The sequence below is a fragment of the Myotis daubentonii genome, chromosome 16 (assembly GCF_963259705.1).
Source record: "Myotis daubentonii chromosome 16, mMyoDau2.1, whole genome shotgun sequence".
Lineage (NCBI taxonomy): Eukaryota > Metazoa > Chordata > Mammalia > Chiroptera > Vespertilionidae > Myotis > Myotis daubentonii.
In genome coordinates, this window is record NC_081855.1 from 13,841,767 (window position 1) to 13,868,142 (window position 26,376).

General features: G+C 44.7%; 1 protein-coding gene across 1 annotated transcript in view; it reads right to left on the bottom strand.

Moving 5' to 3' along the window:
• Nucleotides 1–26,376, bottom strand: part of DNAH9 (dynein axonemal heavy chain 9) — a 343,788-nt gene that overhangs the window by 135,317 nt on the left and 182,095 nt on the right. Inside the window, exons 41-45 of the mRNA XM_059668596.1 lie at nt 24,499–24,738; nt 16,981–17,142; nt 10,636–10,832; nt 2,640–2,802; nt 449–572 (exon numbers count right to left, since the gene is read on the bottom strand). Of these exons, the coding sequence (XP_059524579.1) occupies nt 449–572; nt 2,640–2,802; nt 10,636–10,832; nt 16,981–17,142; nt 24,499–24,738 (886 nt within the window). The remainder of the gene's footprint in view (nt 1–448; nt 573–2,639; nt 2,803–10,635; nt 10,833–16,980; nt 17,143–24,498; nt 24,739–26,376) is intronic.

The window sequence follows — 26,376 nt, forward strand, 5'->3', positions numbered from 1 at the left end:
GAAGAGATACTGTTCCTGCTTCCACTTTGCTTCCCAAAAGTTCTGAATCCTTGATTAATTAAACTGACAACCTAACCTTGCCCGATTGTGTATGTTTTTGTGCATGTTCTCTCTCCGTGTATCTTCCTGCTAATGCCTAACCTACTTGAAAAAACTGCACGCATTCTAGTTTCGCTCTGACTTGACTTTGGGGAGGGAACCACAGGCCTTTAACTTGTTTTTCTGATTCTCAAATCTAGTCCCGAGAAAGCCCTGAGATTATTGTCTATTTTGCCATGAAAAGTAAATGTAAAAGCCAGATCAGCAGGCCCAGCATCAATCCTAGAAAAACCTTGATGAACCAGTTCTCCACTGTATCAGTTTTCTCCCTCATTTCTCTGACCTTGGACCAAATGACTCCAACTCCAGGGAAAATCTATTAGATACTCAGGTACAAAGAGTCTCTTACCAGATGCCAAAAGATCATTGATGAGCACAAGGAACTTCTCATCGGCCACTTGGGCATCAGTCATGAGAAACACTGTGCTGAGATTTTTCACCCCGGCTTTCAGGCACAAGCCGGCCAGATCCATCTGCAGAAACAATCAATATCAGAGATCTCTGTGAAGAGGGCCTTCTTGCAAGCGATCCCCACCCACTCTTCAGGAATGGGCCATTTTCTTGTCTACTTTCATTGGAAATAAAGCAAAATGGCAGCGGGAGGTAGAGAAGAGCTCCATTTGCACTGACAGGATAATACACCTCATTCCCAGGCCTTGGTTGCAATAGAGGTGGGCAGGTAAAATTAAATAGTGATGAGCTTTACTTCATAAAACCATGGTGGCTCCTTGTTAGCTTCTAGAGCTCCTGCTTTGTGCACAGAGGTAACAGCTTTTCAAAGGACAGGGAAGACTCATATCATCATGCAGTGAATGACCTGCCTCAGGAGGCAAGTGAGTGCTCTAGGTTTTCACAGAGCAAGACACTGGGGGCCCTGGCCAGATGGCTCAGTTGGTTGGAGCATTGTCCTGTACACTGAAGGGTTGGGGTTCTATTCCCAGTCAGGTTGTGGGCTAAATCCAGCCTTGGTTGGGGCAGGTGCATGCAAGCAGCAACAAATTTCTCTCTCTCTCTCTCTCTCTCTCTCTCTCTCTCTCTCTCTCTCTCTCTTCTTCCTTCCCTCTTCCCCTCTCTCTAAAAATCAATGAATTGTCCTTGGGTGATAATTTAAAAAAGGCACTTGGGGATACTTGCCTGGGCATGTATATATTTTATTCTAGCAGCATCTTATTTTCTTATGACTAGCTCCAGCAAAAACACTTGTGTTGCAAAAAACATGTATTCATGCACGCGTGCGCGCATGAGCGCACACACACACAGACTTGCCTGGTAGAAAATTAACATCCATTCAAAATTGCAGGTAGATACAGTTTTGGGCTAGGATTCCAAGCCCTGAAGTTTTCCAGTTTAGTCAGTCTTGGTTCCTTTGTTGTATCCCTCTCATAAAGCTTAGCCATCAGTCCCTAATGCTGGTCTTCTGCCTCTTGCACCACTCAAAGCTCATTCTTTAACGGCCTCATACATGTCCTTACAGTAGTCGTTCATGTTCAAATAAATTCCCCTTTAAAGTTAATAAACTCCCTTTAGATCAATGGTTCTCAAATCCATGCATTTGCAGAATTACCGAAGACAATGCCTCTCAACTTTCATTAGAATCATCTGGGGGATTCTTTGAAAAGTCCTGGTGCCCAGGCAGCTGCCCAGACTAAGTGAGTCAGAATTTCTGGGGGGTGGGATGCAGGCACCAGCATTATTTGAAAGGTTTCTGTGTATAGCCAAGGTTGAGAACCACAGTCATGGGTCATTCTGTAAATGCATAATTCTCTTATTCACAGTGTTGTCTTCTCTTTTATAGAAGCAGTAAAGATTGACCTACTGTGAACGTGACCTACTTGAATGACCTTAGTTTCAGCCAATCACTGAGATTCTGAGCTGTGGTTTCAGAGCAGCAGTAGGCACCCCTGGCTGAGAGCTTATGAAGGCTGGCGGGTGGACCTGGCTCAGTGCTGGCTAGAATTCTCCAAGGGATGGCAAGAGCAGCATTCTCATGGAAATTACATCACGACTCTCTCCCGAGCCCTGCTGTGGCCATGGATAAATGGGAGGGGGCTGGGCCAAGTGGCCTTCAAAAGCTATAGAGAAAGCCTTGCTCCTCTTTCTAGGCCCACATTGTGGCTCCCAAGTGCCTGATTCTGAAACCAGGAAATGCCACTGAAGGTCCCGGAAGCTGGTGGTTACTAAACACATGTTTAAAAGATGAATTCCTTATAGAACTTGGACAGACTGTCAGAGTTGCTCCTAAGTCGTAGAGCTGTGAGCACACTTGACATAGATGTGCTTCCGATTGGTGTGAGAGTTGAGGCTGCACAGATGTAGCTGAAGCAGCTGACGTCCTGGGTCACAGACCTGGGAAGGCCACAGACCTGGGAAGGCCATGCTCTCAGGCTGAAAAGGGCCTCTCACCTCATCAGCCCAGAATCGAAGGAGAAAATGGATGGACAGCTAAGCAGAGGTTCTGGGCAAGGGATCTGAGAGCCAATGAGAGGGAGCGTGGGCATTTGGAGGAAGGCTGGCCTCCCCCCACAGGCCCTCCTCCATACCTTGAAGTCCAGGATCTGGTAGCCTTTGCGCAGCGTGATCTGGAACACGTCCATGGAGCTAATGAAGGCCGCCAGCCTGGTCAAGCTCTGCTTGCCACTCCCACCCACCCCCACCAGCAGCGCGTTGCCCCGTGGGGACTCCAGGATGCGATTGATGCGGCAGCTGTAGGGAAGGAAGCAGAGGCGCCAAACTTCAGTCAGGCTTTCTGTGAGGAGCGTGCACAGTGAGGGGTGTGCACAGTGAGGAGGGTGCACAGTGAGGGGTGTGCACAGTGAGGAGGGTGCACAGTGAGGAGGGTGCACAGTGAGGAGGGTGCACAGTGAGGAGCGTGCACAGTGAGGGGCGTGCACAGTGAGGAGGGTGCACAGTGAGGAGTGTGCACAGTGAGGAGGGTGCACAGTGAGGGGTGTGCACAGTGAGGGGCATGCACAGTAAGGAGGGTGCACAGTGAGGAGGGTGCACAGTGAGGGGTGAGCACAGTGACAGGCGAGCACAGTGAGGAACATGCACAATGAGGGGGGTGCACAGTGAGGGGCATGCACAGTGAGGTGTGTGCACAGTGAGAGGCGTGCACAGTGAGGAGCCTGCACAGTGAGAGGCGTGCACAGTGAGGAGCCTGCACAGTGAGGTGTGTGCACAGTGAGAGGCGTGCACAGTGAGGGGCATGCACAGTGAGGAGCGTGCACAGTGAGGAGCCTGCACAGTGAGGTGTGTGCACAGTGAGAGGCGTGCACAGTGAGGGGCGTGCACAGTGAGGAGCGTGCACAGTGAGGAGCGTGCACAGTGAGGTGTGTGCACAGTGAGAGGCGTGCACAGTGAGGGGCGTGCACAGTGAGGGGTGTGCACAGTGAGAGGCGTGCACAGTGAGGAGCGTGCACAGTGAGGGGTGTGCACAGTGAGAGGCGTGCACAGTGAGGGGTGTGCACAGTGAGGGGTGTGCAAGTGAGGGCTGTGCACAGTGAGGGGTGTGCACAGTGAGAGGCGTGTACAGTGAGGGGTGTGCACAGTGAGGGGTGTGCACAGTGAGGGGTGTGCACAGTGAGAGGCGTGCACAGTGAGGAGCCTGCACAGTGAGGGGTGTGCACAGTGAGAGGCGTGTACAGTGAGGAGCCTGCACAGTGAGGTGTGTGCACAGTGAGAGGCGTGCACAGTGAGGTGTGTGCACAGTGAGAGGCGTGCACAGTGAGGGGTGTGCACAGTGAGGAGCATGCACAGTGAGGAGGGTGCACAGTGAGGGGCGTGCACAGTGAGGGGTGTGCTCAGTGAGTGGGAACTAGAACCTTCCTGGAGCGGATCATGGGCTCAGCTGTGGGAAACTTGACTTAAATTGTTCCCATACCTGGTCTTACCTTCTTGACTAAATGGATTGAAGTTGCCATGGTGGGCAGTGGAGGAACAGCTCAGAGCTTCCAGGCAGGGCTGGAGGGGGCATGTGATGGCAAGGATGAGGGGACCAGGGCTTAGCCCCTCCCACTCCCCAGCTAATCCTGACTCTGCCACCTCCCCACTTCATGTGACTTCATCTCTCTGTGCTTTTGGGCAAGAGGAGGGGGCAGGGAAAAGGGAAAAGTAGAAAGCATACAATTAGAAAAAAAGTCAGGGCAAGGCCATAGGACAAGCATAGACAGAAGCAAAATTAGTCAGCGAATAACAGAGGCTGACAGCTCTCAGCTCTCTCACCCTTCCTGGATGATGATGCCCTTCTAATGAACATTTGTGGATTCTTAGTGCCAGCCCTACAAGACACCCACTTCCTTGGCTTCTGGATTCTTCCCTTTGCAGCGGTACTTTACTCACCCAGCAATGGGGAAACATCCCCAGGCCCTCCAGAGCAACCCACTCCTCCACCCCCTCCCCAAATGCCACTCCTCCATCGCGCTGCTCACAGCCTGCCCTCCAGGCCACCACCACCATTTTTAAAAATTCCCTTCAGCCCTAACTGGTTTGGCTCAGTGGATAGAGCGTCAGCCTGCGGACTCAAGGGTCCCAGGTTCGATTCCAGTCAAGGGCATGTACCTTGGTTGCGGGCACATCCCCAGTGGGGAGTGTGCAGGAGGCGGCTGATTGATGTTTCTCTCTCATTGATGTTTCTAACGCTCTATCCCTCTCCCTTCCTCTCTGTAAAATATCAATAAAATATATTTTTAAAAAATTCCCTTCAACACTACGTACAGACCTATGTAAGATATCTACATTCTCTATAAGAATAACTCCCATTCCCTTTTCTCATCTTAAAAACAGTAACTATTTGTTATAAAAAATGCATGAAACAGAAAAAACTACAATTCTATCTTGCATAAACACTATCAACATTAATTATATGTCCTTCTGAAGTTTTTCTAGCGTCTGTATGCTTATAGGTATATATTTATGTGTACATACTTTATTACATCTGAAAACTCAATATATTTCTATCCCATATATTTTCAAAATGGGGTTCACATTGTACATTGAACATAGTGTTTTGAAATCATTCTTTTAGTTTAGCAGTATGCTGTGATTATTTCCCTACGCCACTGAGTAATCTGCTAAACCATGCTTTTAATTGTGGCACAATTTTCCATTATACCAAATAAATTCCTTGTCTGTAATAGCCTCCTGTTGGATATTTAGGTTGTTTCATACATTTTCCAGTTATTACTAATGCTATGTGAATATTTTTAGTTCATATATTTATGTTCAATAGCATAAGTTCCTAGAAGCAAAATTTCCAAGTCAAACAGTATGACAATTTTTATGGCTTATGATACATATTGAAAAACCGCCTCCAGAATGGTAGCATCAAAAGGTGAATATCGGAGGATGAGAATATGTTAGGCAGGGTTAGTTGAATGAAAATGCGTTAAGCCAGTGAATTTGGGGATACATAACACAGTAATGAAGCCACCGTGGAGAAATGGATGAGATGAGGAGGAAGAGACAACAGTGTTGGTGATCTTGGGATCCAAAGAATGTGCAAAACAAGAACTCAGGTGACGTCCACCCAAATAAAGCTGAGGATAGATCTGAGGGTGACTTTCACAGGCCACCTCCTATCTTGTGTTAACGATATTATAATGAGAAATCCCATATTCAAATTAACAAGTGGTAATTAGGGGTAGAGCAACTTAGGGTCTAGCTAACCCCAATTTGGAGGAAGGGCTTGAGGGAAGTTTTGGCGGTAGGGTTTGATATGTCAACAAAATACGAGTGAGTATGAGGTTAAAGGGTTCCTGTTAAGCTTCTATGGTTTAAATTTTATTACTGCAAATTTCTTGCATATCCTGATGACTTAGTCATGTAATTAGCATCAATAAACTACATGTCCATGGGTCCTTATCACCTCATCTCTACTATGGGATGCCTTTGCTTTTTGAAAGGAAACCCTAGCAGAAGTGTGAGTCAACAACTTCCACCTCCAGCAGAGGGGAGTCTTGCCCCCACCCTTGTTGACACTGGGTCTTGTGTTTGTTGTTGTTAGTTCTTACCCAAGGATATTTTTTCCACTGATTTTTAGAGTGAGTGGAAGTGAGGGAGGGAGGAAGAGAGAGAGAGAGAGAGGGAGAGAGAGAGAGAGAGAGAGAGAGAGAAATTGATGTGAGAGAGACACATCAATTGGTTGATTGGCTGTTCCCACATGCCCTGATAGTGGCTGGGGATCAAACTGGCAAACCAGGTATGTGCCCTTGACTGGGAATCGAACCCACAACCCTTTGGTGAGCAGGCCAACACTCTAATCACTGAGCAACACTGGCCAAGGCAGGTTTTTTTTTTAAGTTTTGCTTATTTAATGGTTGACAATATTATGGTTTTAATTTTTTGATATCTAGATAACTGAACATTTTTCTTTTTAAAAATTAAATCTTTATTATTGAAAGTATTACATATGCCCCCTTTTTGCCCATATTGACCTCATCTAGCCCTCCCTGTCCCCCACCCAGGCTTCACCATCCTATTGTCTGTGTCCATCAGTTATGCATATATGCATACAAGTTCTTTGGTTGATCTCTCCCTACCTGCCCACCTACCTCTGCCTTCCCTCTGAGATTCCAAGGTCTGTTGCATGCTTCTATGTCTCTGGATCTATTTTAGAACCTTTTTCTTATTAATCATTATATATTTCTTCTTTGTGAATTTTATGTCCATTGCCTACTTCTCCATTGTAGTGTTCTTCTCAATTTGTAAGACCTCTTTATATATGTCTCAAAATCCTCCCCCACCCTCAATTTGGCACTTTTATCTTTTCATTTTGATGTTTTCTATGTACAGAAAATTTTAGCTTTTTGGACTTAAATTGTATGTCCCTAAATTTATGCAGTTAAAATTTATTTCCCTAAACATTTAGGAGTTTTTTATTGAGCTGCACTTAATTCTTTCATAATTTTATTTTTTCACTTCATAATTTTTTTATTATGACACTGTACTCTGTCTTGTATCAGGTAGATTTACATTGCTCTTGCTCCCTTATTAAACCATAGTTTCTAGATACCAGAAGAGTGTGTATAATCACCCTGTACTCTCTGTCGTGCTAGAGCACTGAAGGCATCCTACACAGTTCTGTTAAGCAGCAACATGTACCTAATACCAGCATCGCATTTGGGGTGATGCACACAATTGCTCATTACGTTGGGTCAAGGAGTCGTCTGCTCTGTGCCTACATTAGATGGTGTCTGATGACAATGACAAAAGGAGAAAGTCTGGTGCTAAGATATCCAGGTCCCCTCTTCTAATTAAAAAAGGAGGGGCCAGAAATGGATTAATGGAAGAGAGAGGGCAGCTGGAGGATGAGGGGAAGTCCAGCTGGTTCTCTGGGCTGTCTAACATCCAGCTCTACTTCAGAAGGCCTCGGCTCAGCTTAGCATGGTGCGTGCTACTCAATATCTAAACGGAAAACACATCATTCGTGATGAAGTTTCCGAAGAAGAATGGGCGAGCCTGCAGCTGTCAGCATTAGACTCCAGCTGGGGATTCATTAACAACCTCTGACGAGGGCAAAGGACTCTGCATTCAAATTACAACATTTACAGAGAAGATCAATATTCGGAAGGACTACTGGGCCGGGAAAGCATGGCATCTAAGTTAATTCATTGCAGCACTTGTGGCCGATTAAGAACAAAAGCTGACGATGTACACAGCACAGCTGGAGGAAGCTGGTGTACTGAAGACCACACACACACACACACACACACACACACACACACACACAGGAACGGGTCAGATACTCGAGTGAAGGGGCGCCAAGTACATCTGAGGTTCCTTTTTTTCTAAGAGAAGACAAGGCAGGAAGATCCATGTGGCAGTGAATGAAAAGGAAAAGATAGGTTATGATCAGGCCCAGTGCAGGGAAAGGGTCTGGTGTGAAGCTTAAAGACAAAGCAGAACAAGCCTCTGCTGAGATGGTGAAGGGAGCCAGGAGGAGAGCAAAGCTGTACCATCAGTGGGGAAACAACGGAGGGAAGAAAAGACTTGCAGCTACGGACTGCTCACCAAGCGCGAAGCACTCCACATGAGTAACAACCCCTCGGAAAGGCATTCTCATCCTCCTCATCCTCTAGAGGAGGAAACAGGCTTGGGCAGGTTACCTGTCCTTCATGTAGGCCCACAGCCAAAGGTCGGCAGCGCCAGGATTTGACCCTGGGCCTGGCTCAATCTATAGAGTATGTGCTGTAACTACTCCACAGGCCCCATTATGGAGTTCATAGCAAAAGCAGAGAAGCTTAGGAAAGGTGTAGGGGAATCAAACAAAAGAAAATGTTAAGAATTCAAGTGGTGAGAACAAATAGCCAATAAACCATAGAAATGAGCACAGGCCTTCAGGCACCTGTAAATGCAGGCCCTCGCCTTGGCTGTCCCCTCGGCCCTGGGCGTTCCTGTGGAAGCGCACACAGTCCACCCCTCTCTGCCCTGCCCTGTTCCCACCTTGGACACCAGAAGGTGGGACCTTTGGCGTGAGTCCACATGCCTCTGCTGTGGGCACTGTGCAGCGATGAGAAGCCATGGATCTGTGTTTCTCATGGCGCTGGTTTGCTCTGTTTTCTGCAGCTGCTCGTTCTGGCTGGTAGGGGCTGCGGAGATGCCGAAGGGCCTCAGGCAGGGAGGGGAGTGCAAGGATGGGGCCACGGGCAGTGGTATTTTAAAATTACACATCCAAATGCACTTTATTCCTCAAAATTGCCCCTCAGGGCGGTTCATTATATCCGTTATTCTTCCATTGCTAAAACAATGTTAGTCAGTTTGATCACTCACGTTGGAAACCACATTGACTGAATCACTTGCTATTGTCTCAAATTTAATTTACTCTTAAAAGATAATTTGTCTCAATCCCAAGACTATGACACAGGCTCGGGGAGCTCTTAAAGGGGAGGAAAATGCTCATTGAAGTTTCAACAAGATTAGTGAACATTTCATTTTATTGTTGACATGATTACAGAGGTCTCCCATTTTCCTCTCCCTTGTGCACTTCCACCCAATGCCCCCTCCCTGGCCTTCATTTAAAAGCCATTGTTTACTGCCCACCCACTGTGCACCAGGCACTGTCCAAGCTACTGGACACAGTGGTGAGTGGGACACGCCATCAAGGAGCTTCCGCTGGATAAGGGGAAGGCAAAAGGCACGTGAAGAAGCATCTAGTGTGATGGTTGTGAGTAAACATTCTGGAACCAGACTGCATTAGTGTGAGCGCTGTTACCGATTTATGGGGCATGTGATGTTAAATGAACCTTCTTCAGGGTTTTGTGATGACTAAATGAACGGAAGCAAACATAATCAACATGGTGGGGGATTTTTCTTCAGCTTAGGGGCAGGTGTGGAATAAGAAGACAGTGGGGTTTTGTCATCTGGATGCAATGGCAGCAAAGTTTAGGGAGCTTGCACCAGGATGATTGAGCCTATGGTGATTGAGGAAAGTAAAGACATGGTAGATGAAGGGACAAAAGAGTTTGAGAAAGCAGTTTATTTCTTTTCATGAAATAAAGTCTCAATAAAGTTTAAGAATAACCGGAACTGGAGCAGGTGAATGGAAGGGTAGGCAGTGCAAATCAGAGAGTGGGAGGTTTGAAGTTGAGATTTCGGAGGTGAGTTCACTCTTGATAGAAGTTCCAGGATAGGAACATGTGAATGAGTGGCTGAGGTGGGATGGAAGAAAGACCCCTAGAGCTAAGGAGGCCGAGGAGCAGAAGGACAAGGTGTACATAGATGCCAGGAATGAAGAAAGGCATGATGGAAGAGAGAAGGATGGTCCCAGCAGGAAGCATGCTGGTGAATGATGGGAGTAACAAGTGCTAGTAGATGCCGGTAAGAAGAGGAGGTAATGAAGAAGTAATGAGTATGGAAGTCCAGTTGCTTGTGCTTCAAAAATCCTGGAGTTTGTGGAGAATAAAAGGAGAAATGCCATTGGGATGGTGTGGGGTAAAGAGGTTCTTACTTCTCTCTACGCCATGGGGTACAGAGAATGGGGAAGAAAAACCAGCTGTCCTCAGCTCAGAGTTAGTCAGGTCTCAGTCAGAATTTATCAAGGATGGAACAGTTCAGAGAAGTTGAAGATGAAGTAGATTTTTACGCTTACGACCATGAGTACAGGAGACAGGCTGGAAGAATTTGGGCCGGCAGGGAGGGGTGGCTCTTATAAGGAATTTAACTTTTGAAATAGATGTGCACTTGTCTTAAACAAAAAGCTCCAATCTCATTATTATAAAATTGGCCCTTGGACTAGAATGGGATTGGGATGCAGATGCTAAGCTGTCTGGTGCTCCTTTTGTTACCTCAAACTTTCCCATGATATCACTGTGGTCATGCCCAGGGACTGTGAGTGACCGACAAGGAAATGATTCCTGTTCTGCCTGAGGTCAGCACCAGGGTGCCCCCTAGGGCCAGTGGCAGGAGCAGCAGCTGCCCCTTGACCTCCATAGAAGAAGTAGCTGGATTCCTGGCTTGTCAGTGTCCTCCAATGCCTAGGTAAGACCCTAGATATGGGGATGAGGAGGCAACTGAGAAAAGAAAACAAGAGAAGCTACTTACACATGGCGCATGGCATCCTCAAACAGAACCAGGTCCATCACTGCGTTGACCTCATTGTGATTCTCCAAGGCTTCCGCCAGGGTCTGGGTCAAAAGTTCCCATGATTGTACAGGCATGTACTTGGGCTCCCCAATGCCATTTGCAAAGTGGCAATACATGTTCAGGCTTCCAGTCTGCTCCACAGTCTCTTCCATATCCTGGGGATGGGATACATTGACTCAGTTCTGGTTCCACACAGAGAGGAGAGCCCTGATTCCCTCTTCTCTAGGCACCTCCCTAAAATCAAGTATCAGTGCGATTCCAACACTTTTCCTCTGAGAGAGCCCTCTAAGGCGGACATGTAACATTCAGGTACCAGCTCCATGAAGTCATGGGTGATGTTTTATTCCTTTGGGGCTGAGGATGAAAAAGGAAGGTGGAAGGTACCCTCTTCACAAGCACAGTAAGAAATGGGCTTCGTTCTGAGCAGAGCAGATGGGGACACAGGGTGCACTTCTCTAAGCAGGGTTCTTTCACCAGAGCTAAGTGAAGGAGATCATGACCCAATGGCCTTATCTCTCCAACACCTTCCAACATGTCTTGTTCTGCAACCCACAGCAGTATCCGAAGGCATCCTCTCCTGTTCCCTGTGATAGTGCATTCTAGAGCAGTGGTTCTCAACCTTCCTAGTGCCGCGACCCTTTAATACAGTTCCTCATGTTGTGGTGACCCCCAATTTCATTGTTACAAATTGAACATAATTAGAGCATAGTGATTAATCACAAAAACAATATGTAATTATATGTGTTTTCTAATGGCCTTAGGCGACCCCTGTGAAAGGGTCTTTCGACCCCCAAAGGGGTCTCGACCCACAGGTTGAGAACCGCTGTCCTAGAGAATGCAAGCCCTGACCATAAGCTCAGCACAGCGGGCTTGGTTTCTGAAGACTATGCCACTAGCCATCCTTAGGTGACTGGTTTGTTTATAAGGACATTGACCATCTTTTTAAAAAATATTTTTTTATTGATGTCAAAGAAGAAGGGAGAAGGAGAGAGAGATAGAAACATCCATGATGAGAGAGAATCATTGATCAGCTGTCTCCTGCATGCCCCGCACTAAGGATTGAGCCCATAACCTGGCAGATGCCCTGACTGGGAATCGAACCGTGACCTCATAGGTTGATACTCAACCACTGAGCCACTCCAGCTGGGAAGGCCATTGATCATCTTACAGGTTTTGCAGTAGAGCCACTATTTATAAACCTTCCATAAGCATTTGGGCTTCTTGTGTGCCAACTCTTGTCCCCAGGACAAACCGTACCATGTGTAATGAATACTTAGTACAACTCAACCTAAAAGATATGGAGTCTGTTTCTCTTCACCGTCACTCTGTTCGCTAAGTATTGAAGACATGGCTGATATTCTTTTAATTCAGAAGGAACTACTTACGTGTCAAACACAAACACCTGAGATTTCCAGAGTAAGAAGGGTTGTAGAGGAAGCAAGTCTAAGAAAGAGCAGGTTTAAAAAGATGAGGACACTAAATTTTAAAGAGTAAAATGAGTTAAGGACATAAAATTTACTGAATGGGGAAGCCAGTATTCAAATCTAAGGCAGTTTGATATGAAAATTCAGATTCTAATGTATGTCTCATAATGTGTTCTTTGAACTAATGAATTTATAAATTACAGATTAAACTGATATTTTGCTATATATAAAAAAAGAAAGAACAGGTTTTCTAACACAAAGGTAAAATGTATACCAGCACGAGCAATTGCCCTCACCGGCCTTTCTTTCCTCTGAAGTTCAGACTGGAGGGCCACCTGGAAGAGAGTCAACCAGCCTGCTGTTCTCCAGCAGGAGCATTGCCCAGGACAAGGGCACCTTGGGATCAGCCTTGAACATAGTACCTTACACGTAAGCCTGTGGGACTAGATTCATCAAATATAATGGAGGGAAAGTAATATCCTTAGGAAAACCAGGACTGTTGCCTGGTAATAAGAAGTGAAAGAGTTAACTATCAAAGAGCTATTATATTTTGAAGGTAGTTTTGGGGCCACAGAAAGCACTATTCTGGCTTTGCCGGACAGTCCCAATAAATGCCAGACATTTGGATAACATAATGCAGGAGAGCCATTCTCGCGGGTTGAGGAAAACTTGTGGAAACAGATGTGGGAGTACAGTTACCCAGTTTGAAAATGAGCTCATATGTTGGGAATGATGGCAGTCAATTTACACTGACGATACAGCAGAGGAACAGTGAAAGTGAGACCTGGAGAGCTCGACCTACAAAGAGTCTTTGATGAATAAAATACACCTCCAGTTCTGTGAGCAGAGCCAGGCTGCATAGAGGAGAGAGGGAAACTCAACCCACACAGTGAAAAAGGTTTCTTCATAGTGAGACTGCATCACACAAGGGCCACACATCAGAGAACTTTAAGCTTAAGCTTTATGGTAGAAACAGGACTGCATCACTTCCTTGGTGAAAATTTGGCAGCTTTTCTTTAATAAGAACACCAAGATTTGGTGCAAAGGTGCTTCAGGCTGGCATTTCAATTGTTGTTGGGACTCATAGATACAGAGAACATTTTGTTGGTTGCCAGGAGGGATGTGGGTTGGGGGCTGGGTGAAAAAGGTGAAGGGATTAAGAAGTACAAATTATTAGTTACGAAATAATCATGGGATTATTAAAGTACAGCCTAGAGAACACAGTCAATAATATCCTAATAACTATGTATGGTGCCAGGTGGGTACTAGACTTATTGGGGGGATCACCTCATAAAATTTTATAAATGTCGAACCACTATGCTGCACACCTGCAACAATATAAAAATAATACTGAGTGCCAACTGTAATTGAAAAATTAAAAAATTTTGAAAAAAGAAGATAAAGCCATTAATTCACGCTTTTACAAAAATGAATCAAAGGGTTTACTTCAACTTTATATCTTCAGACATGTAGTTCCCTGTGACCTGGGGCCTTACTTTGCAAATACACCATGAAACCTGCTGAAGCCTGTTCATGCCCACGGCCTCTACAAGGCCCTCTCAGAGGTTCCACCCCCACAGTTACCACACACCATTGCTTTACATGGGAGAGCTTATGATAACCAACTGCTTCTACTCTCACTCACCTTTCATTTTCAGTACCTTACGTTTACTAATATATTGAGAATAGAAAATTTTAGAATCACTTTAATCATAGAATTGAGGGGCTATTTAACCCAACTTTTTCATTTTTACAGATAAATAAAAAGAGGCCCAGAGAGGTCAAGTATCTTTGTAAGGTCATGAAGCTAGTTAGTGGCAGCACTAGTCTGACTTTAAGTCCACGACTCACTTTATCATAGCTAAAACTTTAGACATATTTAAACCAAGCTTGCCAGACTCAGTAAATAAAAATACAAGAATCTCATGTAACTTATACCAAAAAATTATTTGTTGTTTATCTGAAATTCCATTTAACTGGCCATCCTATTTTAGAATCAAAAGGAGTATTAGAAGCAAAAAGAGCAACTTGAAACAAAACAGAGAAAATCGCGTTTCTGCTTAAACACAACATCCCCCTAGAGCAGTGGTTCTCAACCTTCCTAATGCCATGACCCTTTAATACAGTTCCTCATGTTGTGGTGATCCCCAATTTCATTGTTACAAATTGAACATAAATAAAGCATAGTGATTAATCACAAAAACAATATGTAATTGTATATGTGTTTTCTGATGGTCTTAGGCGACCCCTGTGAAAGGGTTGCTCGACCCCCAAAGGGGTCGCGACCCACAGGTTGAGAACCGCTGCCCTAGAGCATGGCACTACTTACAATGCCTTCCCCTGAGGACCCCCAGCGACCCAATGGCGAGAAATACATTATCAGGGGATCTCAGAACCTAAAGCAGCGATTTGCAACCACTGTGCCGCAAGAATTTAAAACATGCAACACCTGATTATTTAGTCAGGGGCCTGGCCTCTTTTCCCTTAGATTGTCAAATAAAAAATGACAACAGCCAACACAACAATAGCCATCTGGTGTGAATGAATCAAAAGTATACCTATTTGTTTTTTGTCAGATCGGCCAAAAATATAATATTTCTTTTAGTGTGTGGTAGAATTTTAATAGTTTATGTGTGCCATGAGGTGAAAAAGGTTGAAAACCACTGATCTAAAAGAATATCTTTGAAATTTTAATTTTGGCCCAACACTAATAGTATACAGTACAGGTATCCCTCAGCATATGCATATGTTTTACCAAGAAGATGGTTGTAAAAAGAAGTTTCATAAAATCAGAATAGCTGGACAAGGCCAAAAGGTGAGACACGTTATCACCCAGCAGGGTGAGCTGTTTATGGCTGCACAAGTCACAGACAGCACATCGGCCTTGGGCATGCGCATTAGGAAAACTGGCTTAGGCGGGTGGAATGTGTTGTGACGTCTTACCAATGGTATGGCATGGAGATAGAGTCATCAAGAATTTTGCTTTTGTAGTAATAAAAATAAGGAATGAAGTGCTTATATTTCCAGCCAAGCCAAATAGTTCAGATTCTAAATATTCCATTGTTAGGTAACAGAGGAAAATTTCTTTACCTAGTTTATGCTGTGACAATGTTTCTTCATAATAATGGACACAGTACTTTGCAAGACTATGTGAAATTAGTGCTTACTTTTACAAATATTCTAAATGAAAAAGGGGATAAATTTACTTTACAAGGAAGCTATAAATGCTGTTTGTGCAAAAATAAAAATGTGCACTAATCAGAAACAAAACAATCAACAAATGTACATAATGGCAGTGTTAATTATGTCTGGGTCTATGGTAAAAAGGATGGGCCCGTAGTATACAGACCCACATAGAAACCTCTATCTCAAAGACTGAGTGTTGTCACACTAAAGTGCTAGCTTAGACCAGTTTAAGAAAACAGGAAAGGCTCATTTGCAGAGCTAACAATGAAGACATAAATGGGCAAATTCTACAAAACTCAGAGAGGAGTATCTGAGATGTGAGAGTGCCATATAAAAATGATGGGAAAGTTGGAGAAATTCAGTGTTCGGACTAGTAAAGAGAAGAATGAGCTAAGTTACTTAAAACACAGTCCCAACATTCAAAAGGCTGTTGTATAGGCTGGGTGGACAGTAAAATCTTCAGAGAGAGAGAGAGATCCAGGATCTTATCAGGAAAAAAATAAGGAGAGCTGAACCTAACAAGGTGAACACAGGGACAATATGGTACATTTGAACATAAGATTTGATTTTTTCTAAGTTCAAGAGAGGACAACAAATAGTATGTATGGAAAACATGAGGCTTTGGTCAACAGAAGGCTCAGTGTTAGTTGTGGGGTAATTTTGACACTAAGAAATATAGTGTCATCTTAGGAGGTGCTAATGTACCAGTGTTTCCCAAGGCATATTCTATGGACCATTCATTCTGAAAATTATTAATAGGTTTTATGGAGGGAAAGAGTTGTAGGGTCCAATGCATTTGGAGATCATAGACGAATCAGGGTCATTGCTGATGTTCAAGGCTTTCATGTGTTGAATACACTGAATTTCTAAGAAAGGAATATGATATGAAGTATTTTCTCAACTTGAGAAATCATAGATACCTTCTTTCTAAAAAGCATATTGTGGTACAACTATTTAGCAGGACACATTTTGAAAAACGTAGTAACAGAGGTATAGTACATAAGGGGAATGATGATCTTGCTTTTGGTCAGACACAGTTGGGCTGTGTGGTGAGCCAGGCATCATGATTTCAGAGGAGAAAACGGATGGGAGAATAATCAAGATGATGCCAACTACTCTGGGTTTGAAGCCGTGTCAGAAATGGTTAAAAGAGCAGAGCCTATTTAGCTCGGAGAAGAGAAGACCTAGGAAGGGCAAGATAAATGGTCTTCAAAGATTTGAAGGTAAACCTAGGATTAACAGACAGGAAAATAAATTTTAAATCATGATTAGAATAAATTTCCAGTTTTTATAATTGTCCCAAAGGTCCCAAATTTCAAAATTGTTCTAAATTTCCAGTCATCCCCAGTTCCCAGATGGCTGCCCTGGGAAAGCTGAGATTGTGCATTTCCGAGGACGCTGGTGCACGAACTGGGGTGACTAACCTGGGAAACGACACTGAGGGGAGTTACTACTAAAGGAGGGTTTGGATTAGTGGATGTCCATAGACCTTCTCAACACTCAGATCCTATGCTTAATTTGTCTCTTCTTGCCTCAACACTTTTCATCTCTACAAAATAATGATAGACTTTTCTTTCTTTTACTAATCTCTTATTTTCTCTAATTTATGGGCTGTATTTTTATAATTTGGGTGATAGTCTGCACAACTATCATTATTTTTAAATGTAGAAAGAATTCACAGTGCAATACTCACATCAAAAATTTTCTTGACGACTTCTGTTTGGATTTTATCAAAAAGAGCAAAGTCCTTTTCCTCCACCATCTTATCCCGGTAAACACGATTTGATTCGTGCAGATAGAGCTTTACCAGGTCCCGTGCAGATTTCACACACTCCACCGAGGAGAAGAGAATGCCCTTTAAGGAGAACAGACAAAAATATGGCATGAATAACAACTTGCAACGACAACAGCGAGTATTGATTGAAGCCAGTTCTGTGATAGGTACTGGAGTCGATGTTTTGCCAGACACAGCTCATTGAACCATCATGATGATCCCACAAAGTCATTTTTATTATATCCATTTCATATAATTTGGAAATTGCAGTTCAGAGATAGGAAGTATGTCCAATGCCACATGATAACCAAGAGGTTTTGAAGTCAGGTTTGCCTGGCCTTGGAGCCTGGAATTTTAGACACTGCATTCCAAATCACCACGCTGCGGGAAGGGGGCTCTGCTCTGTTTCAATTCCGTCAGCGCCGTTTTGAAAGCTACTCTGAGGGACAATTGCTCATGTGGAATCAGAATGGTGACGAAGGACTAGGATGAATATAGTTAACTTCTGCAGTCACCAACACATTTGTTTATCTTGAGTAGATTCTCCTTCCCATCTAACATAGTAACACAGGAATTGTTTAAAATATTTATTATTTTATCTCAAATTTCTGGCACATCTCTGCTACTATTAGCCAATGTCTCAGCTTTCTTTTTCTTTTTTTTGTTTTTTGTTTAAGCTCTATAAGCTTGAATTCTTTTTTTTTAAGTTATTGCTTAAAGTATTACAAAGGGTATTACATATGTGTCCATTTTTTCCCCCACCCGAGACAGTCCCCTAGCCTCCCCTATCCCCCTCAGCTTTCTTTTTCATTGAAAAATAAAGACCACCAAGAATAGAGCCCCTCAACAACTTCAGTAAGTCCTATAACTTCAAACTCATTTGCTCCTGTGTCCGCCTTCATTGCTTTCTTTCTGTGTCAGAGAAAGAGGGGGCCATTTAATTGCTCCCCAGTACCGGAGGGATAATGCTCAGATTCCACCGCATGGCACAAAGGTCTGCTTCTAATATGACTACCAGTCTGATTACTCATGATCCCTCTTATCACCACATCCCATCAAATCCAGTTTCCGGTTTCACAAAACTCAAATTATTTTCTGACCCTGACTGAATACATTCTGTGACTTCATGCCTTTGTTTGCTCTGCTCATATTTCAAGATCTAGATCAGTTGATAAACTTTGTTGAGTCTTCCATGGTCTCTTCTTTCCTGTCTAACACCATTCCCTCTGATGTGCTCCCATATGACCCTTTAAATATTTATAAGAGAATTATTAGTTTCTAAAATTATTTTTCTTTGTACTGGTTTGCTTCTTCCAGGTCATGGTGAGTGTCTTAAAGGCAGGGAAATTGAGAGATTTATTTTCAGATGTGGTTTGTTTTAATCACTGTATTATTAGCACCTCGCCTGGTGCCTGACATATGATTCTCAGGGAATGCTTGTTGAAAGAATGAACTGATATTGAATCCTTCAATTACTATAAGGTCACAAGAACCTCCATTAATATTTCTGCTTTTGGTAATGGCAGAATAGCTGATCACAGACCAACCCACTGAGACCAACTGCAAAAGATGGGAAAATTGTTTTTAAAGCTTTATCTTTTTAGAAGCATCAGAAAGTAATCAAGTCAGCGAGGACTTGCGGGGCTCAACTACTGGAGAGAAGAGAAGGAAGTGAGATTAATCCCATGTTTGGCACCATTTGTCTTCTTCAGACATTTGCCAATTCACAAGCAGTGCCTTATAGGATCAGAAACTGAAAAGACAGTGACAAGTGAGAGGTTGAGAAGTTGAGCAATGTTTTCTCATCTCATGGGGCAGGAAGGATGAAAACTGGAGTTCAGGGATTACCAGGAAAGAGGTTGTAGCTAAACCCCAATGGGCCCTGTCAGGTGGTTGTACGTTAGAAGTGTGAGTGAACAAATCGCTCAGTCCTCACAGGAACTAAGCCCAATTTCAGTCTCCTCAGTCCCTGGCAACTGCGGGCCAGAAGCAGAAGTATGTAATTTCTGAAGGAAAACATCATCATCTAAACCAGCGGTTCCCAACCTGTGGTTCGTGACCCATTTGGCAGTCGAACGACCCTTTCACAGGGGTCGCCTACTCTGTATTTGTAAATATCTGCATATCAGATATTTACATTACGATTCATAACAGTAGCAATATTACAGCTATGAAGTAGCAACGAAAATAATTTTATGGTTGGGTCACAACATGAGGGACTGTATTTAAAGGGCCAGAAGGTTGAGAACCACTGATCTAAACCCTCAAATTACCCGCACATTTTAAAATTCATAATGTCTGGCAATCAAACAGACTGGGAATACCAGGAGATATGATCAAAACCAAGAAAAAAACTGACCCACAAAAGATCTAGGCATTGGAATTAACAGACACAAACTTTAACAAAACTACAATTAATATGACTAAGAAATTAGATGACCAGGTAAAGAATTTCAGCAGAGTACTGAAACGTTTAAAAATAAACCAAATGGAAATTGTCAAATTAAAAATGACCCCCAAGTTATAGTTACTGAGATTAAGAACTTATCAAATGGGATTAATAAAGAATGACACACCTGAAAAAAGAATTAGTGAGTAGAAAAGGGACCAGCACAAAATAATCCAACTGAATAACAAACAGAAAAAAAAAATTAACAAAGAAAAAACAGAAGTGCCCTGGCCAGTGTGGCTCAATTGGTTGTAGTGTCATCCTGTACACCGATAGGTGGCAGGTTCTATTCCCAGGCGGGGCACATGCCAGGATGCGGGCTTGTTTGGGGGCGTGTAGAGGAGCAGCCAATCTATGTATCTCTCGCACATGGATGTTTCTCTTCCTCTCTATCCCTTCCTCTCTCTAAAATTAATATTAAAAAAAGACAAAAGCATAAGAAGCACATGAAACACAGTGGAAAGGTCATATACATGTATGGGAATACCAGATATAGAACAGAGAGAAGCAGAAGCAATATATAAAGAGATGTTAGCTCTAACTTCTCTAAAATTGAAAAAAGGACACCAAACTTGATTTAAAAAATGCTGCAAACACTAAGCAGGATAAATATCAAAATACCACCCAGACATATTAAGCATAATTGTGATTTTCTTGAAAATCAAAGACAAAGAGAAAATTTTAAAAACAGACAAGTGAGAAAAAATACAGATACTCTCAAAGGTACAGTAAGACTTGGAGATAATTTCTCGATGGAAACCCGAAAACAACGAAATGCCACCTTCAAAGTGCTGGGGGAAAATAGCTGCCAACCTAGATTCTAAATCACTGTCCAAAATTCTTTAAAAATATGAAATAAATGCATTTAAACTCTAATAAAAACTGAGAGGTTCTTTGCTAGCAGATATAAACTAAAGCAAACACTAAAGAAGTTATTCAGGCAGAGCAAAAATGATTCTAAATGGAAAACCAGAAATGCAGCAGGAATAAAGATCAATGGAAAGGGTAATATGTGAGTAAATCTAAATAGTGTTGACTTACTAGGACAGAAATAGTGCATTATGGGTGTTCAGTATATACTGAATTAAAATAAATCAGTGGCATAAAAGTTGAAAGGAGGTAAATTGTTCTAAGATCCTTGCATCATATGGCATTTGATAAAGGTACTAATTTAAAAAGGATAAAAGAATAAAGTGATGCACTTGGTACCCATTAGATGAATAGTCAAAGGATGTACAGCATGCTAAAAGAAAGAGAAAATAAAGAATAAAAAATATAACTAGCTCAACAGAATATGAGAAATTGGAGAAAAGGAAACATACACTATGTAGAACATATTAAAAACAAATAGTACAATTGTTATGTAAAATAATTATTATATAAAATAACATCGAATATAAATACAGTAAACATTTTAATTAAAAGATAAAGATTATCAGACTAGATTTTAAAAATCCAACTGTGTGTTGCCTACGGGAAATATATATTTTAAATATAAAAATTCAAAACAGTTGGAATAAAAGCTGGAAAACAATATAGAATAAAGATACTAAAAGAACATGGAGTAGCCATGCTGATATCATACAAAGTTGACTTTAAAGCAAGAGCCATTTTTGATATACAGTGCATTTAATAATGGTCAGCCTACTAGGAAGGCTGACAATTAATGATCTCAGTGGCCATGCCAAGAAGTTAGAAACAGAAAGACAAACTAACTCCAAACCCAAAGTAAGTAGTAAGAAAGAGATTATAAGATTAAATATTAATAATATAAAAACAGATATCAAATAGAGGTAGTTAAGAAAGTACAAAACATAATATTGGTAACTTTTCAGTTTCTTTGAAAAGACTAGCAGAATTGATAACTCCCTAGTAAGGCTGATAGAAGGTAAAAAGAGAAAACAGAAAAGGTATACACAATCAACATTCAGAATAAGAAGGAGGGCATGTCAGCTACAATGCATATTTCAAAGATAATAACAGGATATATAAACAATTATATGCCGATCAATTAGAAATTGTTGACATCAACATCTTACCAGAACTGATACATCAAGACAGAAAACCTGAATTGTCTAATATGTATTAAAGAAATTAAATTTATGATTTAAAATCTTCCACAGAGAAAACTGCAGATGACTCATCAATAAATTCTTCAGACATTTACGGAAGGCACAATGCAATGCTCTACAGAATCTCCCAGAGAGGAAAAAAGAGGGGACACTTCCCCACGTAATCTATGAGGACTTCATAACCTTAGAATAGTAGATGAAAGAAATTATAGGACAACCATTAATATAGATGCAAAAATTATAGAGAAAAAATAGCAAATGGAATCCAGCAAAAAGCAGTGAGGTGCGCCATTGACCTTTCTAAGCCCTGCTACTGCCAGGCACTCAGGCTGACTGGCAAGGGCTGAGCCAGTGTGGGCATGGCCGGTGCAAACTTTGCACCATCTTAGATAGTCATGTGCAGCACGGAGATGGGACGGTTAATAATTCCCGCCTCTCAGAGCACTATCAAATTCTGTCCTGGGTGGAACAGAGGGAGGAAGTGGAGAGCTGGTCTGAATTATTGAGCCTTAGATCAAGCCGGATGGAGGAAAACAGAGATTCTCTGTGCAGTGCAGTCTTCAATCATTCCCTTGAGCTCTTCCATCAGGCCGTTAGACAAGCAGGCAGGCAAAGAGGGATGCAAGCTGTGAGTTAGGTCTCCGGTGGAGGAGGGTGGGGTAGGGAGGAGGCCGGTGCTGCAGTGGGGGCTGCATTTCCCCACACCCAGCAGGTGGCTGACAGCTGGCAGCTGCGGGGAGGCCTGGCTGGGACACAGAGCCCAGAGGTCCGCACCCAGGCTGCCCGAGTCAGGCAAAGAAACAGGCCAGGGGAAGAAAGACTCACCCCCACTCCAGCATCTCCCCTCCCGTTCTCCCTCACCATGGTAGCAGTTGCCCCTAAAACAAGGCTGGGACAGAACCTTCCTCCTCAGGAAGCCACTGTCCCCGGATAGCCTGCACGTGGAGCTGAATATTCTAGTTTCCGGTATCAGTGCTGCTGCCTACCGGCTCTGTGCTCATGCTCACGGTACCTGATTTGTCTGTGGCACAGTTTTCTCATTTCTAAATCAGAAATAATCAGTATTTTACCCCACATGGTGGTTGTGAGGATTAAATTATTAGGGCCTAGAACTGTGCTCAGTAAATGCTAGCGATTATCACAGACTAAAGTCAGACTTTTTATGAGGGCCACTCTGGTCTCAAGTTATCTTTCCAATCTCACCAACATCGTTTTATACGTTTCTACCGCCACGTCCGTTCACACTGTCACCTGCTAGCTGGTAACTTCTCTGAGTCTCTGTTAAATTGGGATAAAAGTGTGTATCCCAGAGGGATTAAATTTCAGATGGTCCAGGCAGGAGCTAGGGCTGGGGGCTTCTGCTAAAAGAGACCTCACACCATTGCGAGCAATGAAAATGTTATAAAATTATTTTAACACCTTTTTTTTTTTAACTTGGAAAATACAGATGGTAATACTCCTACCTCATCATGTTGCATTGAGATTTAAGAGAGGGATTGTGTGATTTTAAAAAAAATCTTTTTAAATTAATACTCAATAAATGGAGATAAGAGTGGGTACACACACATGTTGCCATTGTCCAGGCCTGAGGACTGTGGACCTAAAGACTTCTTGCTGCCTTAACCCTCTTATGCTTTTCTCCTCATTGGAGGCACAAGGGGTAGCACAGGGAAGGGGACCAGGCTAGGAACCCGAAGACCAGATTCTCATCCCAGCCTCGTCTCTGGCTGGCTGTGTGCTCTTGAGCAAATCTGTACACTCTCAGCAGGTCTCTGGTCCCCACTCTAACGCAGCAACGCTTGGGAGACACACGGTCCACCCAGGGGTGCTCTCCTGAACAGCTTACAGATGTTCTCAGAGACCTGACTTGCAGTGGGAGCAGTGACTCCACCTTCAGGAAAAGCCTCGCTGGGGCACAGCTCTTGTCTATTTGAACAAAGTTGTAGTAGGTTTCCGCTCTTTACAACCAGGAGTCCTGAGTGGAACATGCAGCCCTGTGTTCTCAGGGTCCAGTCCTTTGCTGGTCTTGGGTTCCCCAGAGTGTGACAGGTAGTGTGCTGGGTAATTAATTCCAAATACTTGTGCGCCCCTCCCCCATTCCCCCAGGGAGGGTCATGCTTCATTCCCTGGCCTCATTGACATTTCCCTACAGGTGTGGCCTCTGTGTGGTGTGAATGACATTCTTCCCTCAGTAATGGCCCAGTGCCATTACTTGGGGGTGAGGTCTCTCTGAAAATTAGTTTGTGCAGATTCTTATCCAGGACGGGAGAATTGTGGACGTCACCATGACCAAGGGGAAGAGCAGATCGGGGTTTGCTGCAGCGCATTCTAATGGTGAAGGGCCCCACTGCTGGAAACCACAGGCACAGACAGGCCTTCACTGTTCAGATGAGCAGCTGAAGGGATCTGAAATGGCTCTGGCCTGGAAAAGAAGCTGGAATAATTAGAACCGAGGTAATCCAGGGGCCGGCAGATGGTATCTCAGGAATATTAGGACATGGCTTCTTCAAGAGGCAGAGCTACCCTGCGTGGTTGGGGACATTCCTTTTCATCCAGGAACAATGGATGTACCACCAGGGCCTGGAAAATAGTTTTCTCTTTCTTTCTTCTGTGCCATTTTGCTCCCTAGGCACGCTGAAATCGTTGTGTAACATTATCGCCACGATGCTCAGCCTCCCCCAGCCCAAAGGAACCAACTCCGAAATGCATCTGTTACTGGGAAATAATTGATTGGCAAACAGACCTCTGTTTTTTGAAGCCCTTCCTCACGGGGCCCATGGCACTCTATTCGCCTGTTTATGTTCTTGACTCCATGGGAACTGTGCCTTTGCCAAGAGTTTGGCATTTGCTACTAATTTACCCAGAATGCGAGCCACCACTGAGCCTTCTGGGGTGTCTCGGAGCAGATGGACTCACCTGGAAAATGTTGGCGAAGTCTCGGAGATTGAAGATATAGTGGAATTTGATTGCCGTGGGTAGGAACGTGGTGGCGACTTTCTGATGGAAGGTAAGGGCCAGGTTGATCAGCGGGGGGGTGGATTTCTGCAGTGATGCCGGGAAGTTTCCAAGCCTCAGGTGCTGAGTCAGGATGGAGCTGTAGATGGAGGACAGGGCGTCCGCTCCCGGGAAGGAGAGGACAAAGGCACTGAAGTGACGCTGTGCGAGGAAAGAGGCATGGAGGCGGCTGAGTTAGAAACCTGGCGTCCCAGAATAAAGCCAGCCGTTCTGAATTTACTCAAAACAGAATTCATTTAAGGGCTTTGCATTCCATATTGTGGCCACATTTTTCACATTAAACCCAGATTTAGGTTGGACCTAAAATGACTGGGGAGATAATGGGCTTTGGAGCTTGGGTCAAAGACGTCAGTATGGGGGAGAGGGGGGCAGGAGGAGAACTGAGCTGGGGCTGAGTGGGGGGCAGGAGGAGAACTGAGCTGGGGCTCAATGGGGGAGGAGGAGGAGAACTGAGCTGGGCTGAGTGGGGGGGGGCAGGAGGAGAACTGAGCTTGGGTTCAGTGGGGGAGCAGGAGGAGAACTGAGCTGGGGCTCAGTGGGGGAGCAAGAGGAGAATGAGCTGGGGCTGAGTGGGGGAGCAGGAGGAGAACTGAGCTGGGGTTCAGTGGGGGAGCAGGAGGAGAATTGAGCTGGGGCTGAGTGGGGGAGCAGGAGGAGAACTGAGCTGGGGTTCAGTGGGGGAGCAGGAGGAGAATTGAGCTGGGGCTGAGTGGGGGAGCAGGAGGAGAACTGAGCTGGGGATCAGTGGGGGAGCAGGAGGAGAATTGAGCTAGGGCTCAGCGGGGGAGCAGGAGGAGAACTGAGCTTGGGTTCAGTGGGGGAGCAGGAGGAGAACTGAGCTGGGGATCAGTGGGGGAGCAGGAGGAGAATTGAGCTGGGGCTGAGTGGGGGAGCAGGAGGAGAACTGAGCTTGGGTTCAGTGGGGGAGCAGGAGGAGAACTGAGCTGGGCTGAGTGGGGGGGGGCAGGAGGAGAACTGAGCTGGGGCTGAGTCGGGGAGCAGGAGGAGAACTGAGCTGGGGCTCAGTGGGGGAGCAGGAGGAGAATGAGCTGGGGATCAATGGGGGAGCAGGAGGAGAAATGAGCTGGGGCTGAGTCGGGGAGCAGGAGGAGAACTGAGCTGGGGTTCAGTGGGGGAGCAGGAGGAGAAGTGAGCTGGGGATCAATGGGGGAGCAGGAGGAAAACTGAGCTGGGGCTCAGTGGGGGGGCAGGAGGAGAACTGAGCTGGGGCTCAGTGGGGGGGCAGGAGGAGAACTGAGCTGGGGCTCAGCGGGGGAGCAGGAGGAGAATGGAGCTGGGGTTCAGTGGGGGGAGCAGGAGGAGAATGAGCTGGGGCTCAGTGGGGGAGCAGGAGGAGAACTGAGCTGGGGCTCAGTGGGGGAGCAGGAGGAGAACTGAGCTGGGGCTCAGTGGGGGAGCAGGAGGAGAATGAGCTGGGGATCAGTGGGGGAGCAGGAGGAGAAGTGAGCTGGGGCTCAGTGGGGGAGCAGGAGGAGAACTGAGCTGGGGCTCAGTGGGGGAGCAGGAGGAGAACTGAGCTGGGGCTCAGTGGGGGAGCAGGAGGAGAATGAGCTGGGGATCAGTGGGGGAGCAGGAGGAGAAGTGAGCTGGGGATCAATGGGGGAGCAGGAGGAGAACTGAGCTGGGGCTGAGTCGGGGAGCAGGAGGAGAACTGAGCTGGGGCTCAGTGGGGGAGCAGGAGGAGAACTGAGCTGGGGCTCAGTGGGGGAGCAGGAGGAGAACTGAGCTGGGGCTCAGTGGGGGAGCAGGAGGAGAACT